The 9,716-nt window shown below is 45.4% G+C and overlaps 1 protein-coding gene across 2 annotated transcripts in view; it reads right to left on the reverse strand.

Annotated features, from left to right (window-relative positions):
• Wwc3 (WWC family member 3) overlaps positions 1 to 8,873 on the reverse strand; it is a 106,050-nt gene extending 97,177 nt beyond the window's left edge. Inside the window, exon 1 of one of the 2 annotated variants that reach the window (XM_006994312.3) lies at positions 8,253 to 8,873. In XM_006994312.3, coding sequence (XP_006994374.2) covers positions 8,253 to 8,539 — 287 coding nt within the window. In that variant the 5' untranslated portion in view covers positions 8,540 to 8,873. The remainder of the gene's footprint in view (positions 1 to 8,252) is intronic. The other variant, XM_015987793.3, reaches the window with a different exon arrangement.
• Between the last annotated feature and the right edge of the window lie 843 nt (positions 8,874 to 9,716).

Here is a 9,716-nt window from a genome sequence, read left to right on the forward strand (position 1 = left end):
TGGTCTGGATACCTTTAAGGACTCTACTGTGAGCTGTACAGTCATTTGAATGACCCAACAGGCTTCTCTCTTCTATCTACATTATTGAATATACAAAATGGTAAGAATAAAGGCTTCCAATAATAGGTAAAAGTCCTTCATATTGGCTCAGAGTACCTCAGCTCTGGCAGTAGTAAGACTGTAGTAAGAAGTCTGAGTTCCCTGATCATTTCACTGGCTATACCTTAAAGCATTATCAAAATCCTCTGCACTTCTTGTTTTCCTCCCAATTTCCCCAACATAAACCTTGCCCTGTCTAGCCCTAGTGCCCCAGAACTCTCTAGTGCAGGCCCATCATAATCAGAGAAAACCTCCAATAGTCTTTATTGCTGTCAGATGTCCAACTTGCCCACCATTCCTACTTGATCAGCTCAGCAGAGGACAGGATATAGTACTTATAAGACTCAGCATAAGACTCCACACTCAAGCCACAAGAAAGGTGGATCTTAGAGCAGAGCTGCAAGAAAATGGTGGAAATTGCATAGCACCTGCTTCATTGGCATGTGACAAATGAGTGGCTGTTACTAAAGACAGCAAGCTGACCTGGTGCTTCCATTCTTCTTGGGAGTATGGTAGTTATGTCTATTGATGGTGAGACAAACTGCCAAAACCCAAAGGGCCTCAATCAACACACACATATTATATCTCACAGGTTCAGCATCAGTTTCACTGTGCTAAAGTCAAGGTGTCTACAGGGCTAAATCCCTTTCTGCAGGCTCCAAGAAAGCATCCTTCTATTTGTCCTTTCCAGTTTCTAAAGGCTGTCTGCATTCCTTGGTTCATGGCTACGTGACTTCAACCTTTGCTTCCACTGCCATATCCTCACCTCTGTCTCATCCTCATCTTCCTGCTCTCTCCAGTAAGCCCCATTGTGATACTGGACCCACCCAGATAAGGCAGGACCATTTCCCTATCACAGAATCCTTAACTTAATTGTATCTGCAAAACCTATCTTGCCATGAAGGGTAACTTATTAACAGGGAATAAGACATTAAAATATCTGTCTTTCTTTAAGGGGCCATGATATTGCAGAGGGGAATAAACATCAAACAACAATGAATGCAAGATAAAAGAACCAGTGGGTCCAAACAGTACAAAGGGCCTAAAATTTAGCCTACTCAGGAGACAGTCAAGTACATGGTCCCTCAATGGCTGTGAGAAGGAGGTCTCTGAGTCAACCACCCATTGGCCTCAGTTTCATCATGTGTCCATCTATACTTCATGCAGCCATGATTGGCTTCTGATAAAAGCATACATGCAAATGCTTTGAACATAATACAAGATATATGATATGTCTACAATATCCACAAAGCCAGGGGCTGGGGTTTGACTCAATGATAGGGTGCTTGCCTGACACTGACAAAGCCCTGAGATCTGTCTCCAGAAGTGGAAAAAAAAGGCATGGAGTCCCAATGGAGAGAAACCTTACTATATGATGAAGTCTTACTGAAAAAGACATGAGTGCATCAAGGACAGTATTAGCCTCGCAAAGGCAGGGCCCTTTCTGATATCACTTACTAGAGTCCCAAACCTTGGAAAAATGCTGAAGAGAGAAAGGCTGTGCAACATACCCTGTTGAACAAATGAACAACTGAATGAACAGAGGTGGGATACTTAAAATGGGTGTGGACTGGATGCCTGAGTTGTATGCTAGAAAAAGCAATAGGTCAAGGGTCAGGAGAGCCCATGGCCTTCTAACTATGGGCAGAACACACCACTTAGCTGGGCTCTCAACTGTGAAGAAAAGAGTTTGAACAAGATGTTCCTAGCTTTTCTGGCCCTAAGACTGTGGTGATCTCAGCTAGGAATGATCTGGCCCAAGTCTTCAGCTCTTTACATACAACCTCTGGGCTAGCCATATCAACTCATTCTCTCACTTGTTTGGAACACACTCAGCACTTCCTCATCTCCAGCATTTTTCTCATGGGCCTTTTTATCTTGCTTGGTTCTATACACACTTTAATATCTTGCCCCAAGACATTGGTAGACAAGGATAAAAACCAGTCCATGTTCAAGAGAGCTCTCCTAGCAGGGTGAGACTGTTAAATACCTTTCTCCCCACAGTCGTGGAAATAGAGGTCAGTACCAGGTTGATTTCTCCAGGTCCTATGACTCAAACACATCATTAATATGGTCTCATCATAAAGTTCTGGGAAGTATCTTCATCAATAAGTTCTTATCATGAAGTTCTTGAGGGTAACCAAGAGTCGTAGCATCAGACTGCAAAAGTGTTTTTTGGGACGGGGTATGGAAATCCACTGGCTAATAATTCAAAAACAGGTGACCCATACCTGTCACTAGACTATTTGTTTGATAGTCTATGGTATCTAGGAGAGGCCTTGCACCCTGCAACCCCCATTATAAGGTAACTCCATTTGTTTTAGGAAGTTTCTACAGTAGTAGGCTTCCAAAGGGCTTTCATGTTGTTATCCCTCCCCATACTCCCTCCTCTACCCTGCACTGCCAACCCCCACTACATTTAATCATTCCTGTTCCATATTTTCCTTTCCCCCTTCATACCACCTGTGTTCAATCGCCTTCCTCTGAAATCCCTATGACCCCTTACTAGTTTCCTGGTTTCAACTTGTAAGCCCTGCAAAGTATGCCCACTGGTATATTACAGGACTAACCAATCACCTTCTTGTTGGATTTAAAGCCCATTCCACAAAATGGAACTCATGTCTGGTACTGTTAACTCGACCAAAAACCTCTCATAGGCCTTAGGGGAGAACCTAATACTATTATTCTGTTGAATTGAGATAGCATTAAACTTTCCCCTAAGTTCTTATCTATATACCTATAGCTTAAGAGATCTCTATTGCGTCATCAGAGACACTTTCTTTTGCAGTAGATGGCAATTTGTACAGAGACCCACAATTGGTTGACGTATAGAGAATAAGAGACTCCTAGACATGACATGGCCACAGGGCCAATGCACACCTTGCGGGGGGGGGGGGGGGGGGGGGGGGGACACGGCGCCTCATGATGTCCCAACCCTGTTGGATATTGATGGCTGTAGAGAAAGTATGTTTTCTCCAGGAATAAAGTCCCTGAGAGGCTACCCATGCTCATGCAAATACAGGCAGCATTAAGTAGACTCAGTGAGTTTAAAATAGAGAGAACAGACGAAACTAGAAGGGGAAAGTGGTGAGGAAAATAGGGGAGGAATTAGAAGGAAAGGAATCAGGATAGATCTGGTCTAAATACATTACATATATGTATGAAATTCTCAAAAAATATATAAGATAAATAATAATGTAAGTTAAAAAAAAAAAAAAAGAAACTGCTCCCTCCTGTTGGAAGTTATTTTCACCTGAGGAACTGAATTAATTATGGCATATCCCATGACCTTTATCAATTTTGTTTGTTTTATGATTGTCACCTATTCCTGACCCCCCAAAAACCCTTGTCTCCACATACAGTCCCAGCACGAGAGGTCAAGAATCTTCATAAATATTTCTTTGTTTTATTAGATTTAGATGGAGACAATTGATTTCTATAGAATTTAACTTTACTTTTATACCATTAGATTAAATTTATTGGAAAGGCAAACAACATCAGCAAAAGGCCCTGGGCAAAAAGCCAAAAGTCCTATCTCAGGCTTACCAGGTGACCCTGTCATGTCACTTGACCCACCGTTTCCTGAAGTGAACCTAACAGAGACTGTGATACACATTATTTCCACTTCCCAAATCAGAGTGAAAGGAAAGAGAAGGAAACTTGGAGACTTCTAAACATCCGAGAGCTATTTTTGGAAATCAATGACTTTTCCATTTACTTTTCTTGGAGAAAAAAAAAGAGAAAGGAAGAAAAAGATATTAGACTGAAAAGTGGTAGTTGACATCTAAATGGATACAAAAGGAAGATTCTTCCCAGGGGCTGACCCCTGATGGCTTTTAAAGCCAGAAACTCCCTCATGTTCATACAAACACTATCTATAATCTTAAAGAATGAAAAATGGAAAAATCATTAAGTTGTTTATCGGAAAGCTCAACTTAGACAGTTCACATAACCCAGAAATAGACTCTGTGAGGTAAATATAGTCAAGCTCCTATTAATTAATACTGAATAGTGGTTCCAAGAAGGTAGCAGTGTTATCTGGCTCTGTTATAGAAGGCTCCAACTTAGCAAATACCAGAGCCAAGACTGTTTTCTCCTTAAGGGAAAAGCTTGGAGTCAAATACTCCCATGTCTTGGGCATATAATAAATCTTGTGCGTCCTTTTCCTGTGCAAAAAAAGACAGAAGAAGAAAAAGAAAAGGCCAGCTCAACAGACTTTTAATATACCACAGAATTCTTACATGTGGTAACAGGTCAAAACCTATCTAGTAAACAAATGGCCCTCAGCTCTCATGCCATGACATAATCGTAGCAGTCAACCATTATTTACACTCAGCTCTGATCTCAAATATGATTTCACAGTGCTTTATTTTTAATTTGAAGAGGGGAATGTGCCAAAAAGTGCATGTGGAGGTCAGTGAACAACTTTGGGGAATCAATTCCCTCCTTCTACCACATGAGTCCTGGGGAGGTAGCTGAGGTCATCAGGTTTGGCATCAGGCACCTTTAGCCACTAAGCTGTCTTGTGGCCCTCAAATATGATTTTGCCCACTGTCCTTCACTTCCAGTAATATACAACTACCACTAGGCAAAAGAAATAGAATGTCTAATTTCAACGACTGGATCTTTGAACAGTGTAATTCAAGAGAACTGTGTGGGAAGCACACGCACACACAACTGTTAAAGGAACTAAATATTGTTTTTTTTATTTGTACTATATTTTATAAGTATAAGATTTATAATTATTTCCTATAAGAAATAAGTTTCTAGCCAGGTCATGGTGGTGCATTCCTTTGATCCCAGCATTCGGGAGGCAGAGGTGAGGCAGGCAGATTATCTGTGAGTTCGAAGCCAGCCTGGTCTACAGAGTGAATTGGAGGACAGCCAGGGCTACACAGAGAAACCCGGTCTCAGAGAGAGAGAGAGAGAGAGAGAGAGAGAGAGACAGAGAGAGAGAGAGAGAGAGAGACAGAGAGAGACAGAGAGAGAGACAGAGGGGGGGCGAGGGAGCGAGGGAACGAGGGAGCAAGGGAGGGAGAAAAGAAAAGAAAGAGAAGGAAGGAGGGAAGGAAGAACTTTCTATCAGGTAGTTAGTGTACACTAAGATAATATATGCAGAATATATATATGTAAGTCACACATGATTTATTCAAGCGAACTTCAACGATAGAAACAGCAAAATGATTTCACATTTATGATACATTAAGCTGACTATGGAAACCATATAAACAGTACCATTCTGTGAAAAAATGAATTTAAATCCAAGGGTGGCTCACAGTTGAACTAAAAAGTACTCTTGATAAAATAAAGACACTTTTTCATGGACATTTGTAGCCACATCTGTAAAGATGTTTCCTTACAATTGCATGCTCTTCATTACTTTAGAAAAATTAGAGGTCCAATAATTCACCAATATGTTGAACTGGAAATATCTAATGTTATTAAACATAACACTGAATGGAATTACTTTAACATTCTAGAAGAGTATACTTCATGCTATTAAGGATTTTAATAATTACATATGAAATAATACTCAAAGTCAACAACAATTTTCATCTAACCTACCACATTCATTTATTCCTCCATAACTTTATTGTCTTTAAAAAGCTTGTTTTTCCCTTGCCTCTCCTGTCATTTCTGTTTGGAAGCTATATGGTGAAAGTTTCTTGAACACTATTTTCTCGTCCTCTGAATGAAACAAGATTCATAACCTGTCAGATGTACATGGAGAAAACATGGTGTTCTGATATGCAGTCTTGTTCATATAATAAAAGTTAATTACAACCTTAAAGGATTCCTAGTCACCTATAAAAATTGGCAACCTTGTGTTTTCAAAGAGGAAGAATGACTAGCACACCCTTCAGCAGGCTCCACTGAAATGTTTGTGGCTTGCTGAACATTCCATACATATTTCGTGCAAGGTATTATGGGAGCTGAAGTTCAAGCTGTCCCCAGCTGAATTTTCACTCACTATAAAAACAATGTCTCAGAAAAGTACACACATGTTTTTACTTTACAAAAAATGTAAAATATCCACTTTTGTTCATTCAATCAACACTTAGCACTTAGAAAGGGAACTTTAAAAACCTGTAACCTAAGTAAAGTCTAAAAAGGGTAAAAAATGTTATTCAGGAGCAAAACAGATTTGTGGAAAGAGAATTCTACAGAGATGAAGATCCTAGAGGATGATTCCTGTAGGTCCTATGCACCTATGTTGCTGGCTATACCATTAAAATAAAATACTTACACTTACTTTTTTGTTATAAATCTCTTTTGCAGAATAGCCGCAATTGTTATAATATCCTTATAAAGTAGGGATTAGCCTTTTCTAAGAAAAACACCTTTTTTTCGAGACCAAGTCCTCCTATGCACCCCAGACTTGCCTTGAACTCTTGATCCCCCTGCCTCAGCCTCCCAAGGGATTATAGACATGTGCTACCATGCCCTGCTTTAAACACTATTTAATTGGTTCGTTTTCCAGTTGTTTAGGATTTTAACAGAAATAAAACAAAAAGATCATCACATTTCAAGCAGTTCCACCAATTTCAGAATCATTCAAGGTTTGATCAAACAGATGTGGTTCTCACACTTGATTAAAATTATATGTCATCCGATTTTCAAATAAGCATTTTTGAACCCACAAAGCTGAACTTGGACTTATGCAGGTTTCTGTATCCAGAGGTCTGCAAAGGTTAGAGGGAATGTTCAGGAACCACGATTGTTTAGATTTGTTTTGCACTATCTAAACCCATAGAAATCTTCAAAAAAGCTAGCAGTTTCCCTCCTCAAAAGTTTATTTTCAAACGACAGTGCCATGCAGGCTGCCTTTCCTGTGTAGGTGGGAGGAAGCAGGCACAATGTCACCACACCGGCCTTTTCAAGTCTTGAAATCACTAGGAAGCCTACAGTATTTCCTTTTTGGCATTCAGGCCAGGGTGGAGAGAACTTACTCCAGAGAGGACAAGATATCAGATAACTAGTGGAAACACTTGGTTTCAACAGAATTCCCATTTACACACACACACACACACACACACACACACACACACACACACACACACACACCTCTCCAAAAGCAGTTGACCCAATAAATGCAGGAGAAACTTTATTACATGAAATTAATTAAATGAAGTCTGGTAGTGCTTTTGGAAGAATCTGTTTTTACTTGATCAAATTTATTTACATGAACTGGACAACTTTGTGCCCTGTGCATATCATGCACAAAAAGGAAACTTAAATTCAACTCTTGTTTTTCACTTATTCCAAAAGCATATGGGACTAATCATATCACATTCTGGCCACAATACACAAGGCTATTTCAAACAGAATTTTAACTCACTTGATTTTAAAGGCACTAGAGCACCAAAAAAGTTTAGCAACAGCTTCTCCTAACTCCAGAAGGATTGGGAATACTTTTAATGCCCGTCTGGCACCAGGCTTTGGATGAAAACCAGGCTGAGCCCTCCAGGCAGGGAACTCATTCCCTCATTTTCAAAACTGGCGCACACGTTTGTGATTCAAGGTGACAGAGCATCTTGCATCTGCCAGGAGCTGGGAATCCTTGTTCCGCCAAAGCCGGGGTGGTGGGCCGCCAAAGGCCCGGGGTATGGATGGGCGAGGCCACACCGCAGAAAAAGGAAAAGAGGGCCATCCGTCAGACTCCAGAAAGGAAATTCCAGGGGCCCAGCTCCCAGGCCCTAGACAGCGGGTGACGTGAGGGAATCGATTCAGTGTCCACCCCGCGACAAGGGGCCGGGAGGAGATAGGAACTTCTCGTTCTGGAGACTCCAGAGCGGTCACCTCCATCCTCGGCCAGAGTACTGAGAGAAGGGATGTGCGGCTGGAGAAGCTCAAATCCCATCTCAACACCACGGATACAGGAACTTCTCCCAGACCTAGGGGCCTCCCGTACTCCATCCTGTCTCTGGGCCCAAAGGCTAGAATTGCTACAACCATAGCCAGGACTGAGAGGTACAGTCCTGGGAATGGAGGCACTCGAATCCCTATCTCAGCACCTCTCCTGATCCAGGGGGCCCAGGGACAGGGGCACCCAGAACGTTCCTGGCTGTTCCACACTAGGCTGCACATATCGCCAGCACATCCTCTGTGGTGGCACCCTCACCCAGTTCCGCGGCCCCCGTTGGCCCACTTACCGGTCGCGGGGATCAATCCACGACGTCTGGCGCGTGTTATGGTCGATGTAGAAGACGCGGCCGTCGTAGTCTCGCGCCTCCTCCCAGCCTGCGGGCAGCGGCAGCTCGGAGCTCTCACGGGCCCGCGGCTGCGGCGGTACCGAGGGCACCACCGAGGGTGCGGGGACCACGACGGGGGGCGCTGGCGGTGGCGGCTCCCGCTGGGGTTGAGCAGGAGGCTGTGGCTCTCGCTGGGCCTCCCGCGACTGTCCCCGCCGTCGCCGCCGGCCGCCGCTCAACCAAGGCATGACGGCTCGGGGCCCGCCGCCGCCCGGCCGCCCCGCGCGCGCCGCCTCCTCCGCCAGCACTAAGGCCGGGCGCCCGGGGCGCGGGGGCGGCTGCGGGGAGCCGCCCGCCGCACCCGGCGCATCCTCTGCTGGGCGCCCGCGCACCGGCGCCCGACCAGCTTCGTGAGCCGCTAGCTGCGCTGCCCGTTCAGCTGCGATGGCCCAGGTCGCTGCCACGCGCGGAGTCACAGTCCCAAAACCGAAGCCGCGGCCACCGATATTGGCGGCTCCTCCACTCCAGAGGCCGGTCCGGCCATCTTCGCTCCACACAGCCGGGTCGGGAGGGCGGGGTGTTCCCACGCCCCGCCCCTTCCAGGCTCGCCCCGCCCCTCCTTGCTGCTCTTCTATCATTCTCCCTTCCAGGCTCCACCTCTGCCCCGGGCCTCGGCTTCCCCCTCCCCCGCCCCTTACTCCGCCTCTCCCTTCTCCCCCTTTCCCTCGCAGCTCCTCCTCCATTTCCCTCTCGAGCTCCACCTCTGTTCTCAGAAACTCTGCCCGCCCTTCGTCCCCTCAGGCGGCTCCTCCTCTGCCTGCCTTCTTCGGTTCTACGCGCTCCTCCCTCTTCCCCTCCCTCTTCACACCACCTCCCCCGGCCTCGGGAATCCGCACCCGGCCCTGGACGGGCGCCGCCACGTCAATCCGCCCCCGGGCCACCTCTGAGAGAAAGGAGGGCCTGGAGGACCGTACTGCACCCGGACGCAGCCTGCTCAGGACTGACTCCTGGAGAGGGCAGTCACCGCACTTCACCCGCCCTCAGACCCTAGACGCCTGGGGTCCTCCCCTCTGCGCACCTGGGGGTGGAGGCTGAGCCTTTGGTCTGTTGACTACTCAAACTCAAGCCACAAAGTAGGCAAAGCCGCGGGAGAAGGCGGAGGAACACTAACAGTCTCCTCAGTTGAAGCAAGGGACACAACTTACAAGAGGACATCTAGGTTGATGGCAGGCTCACTGCCCAGCAAGGAGATCTTCAGGAGATCTACCTAGGGTCCTTATGCTGGACTCCAGAACCTTCTCTGGCCTCTTAACCCAGCTCCATGATCCCACAGTTTGAGCGGAAACCCTAGAAAGCTAGTGCTGACTAGGAAGCCAGGTCACATTGAAACCTAATTGGTAATTCAGTTCTGCTCACATCTCACAG

The sequence above is a fragment of the Peromyscus maniculatus genome, chromosome X (assembly GCF_049852395.1).
Source record: "Peromyscus maniculatus bairdii isolate BWxNUB_F1_BW_parent chromosome X, HU_Pman_BW_mat_3.1, whole genome shotgun sequence".
Lineage (NCBI taxonomy): Eukaryota > Metazoa > Chordata > Mammalia > Rodentia > Cricetidae > Peromyscus > Peromyscus maniculatus.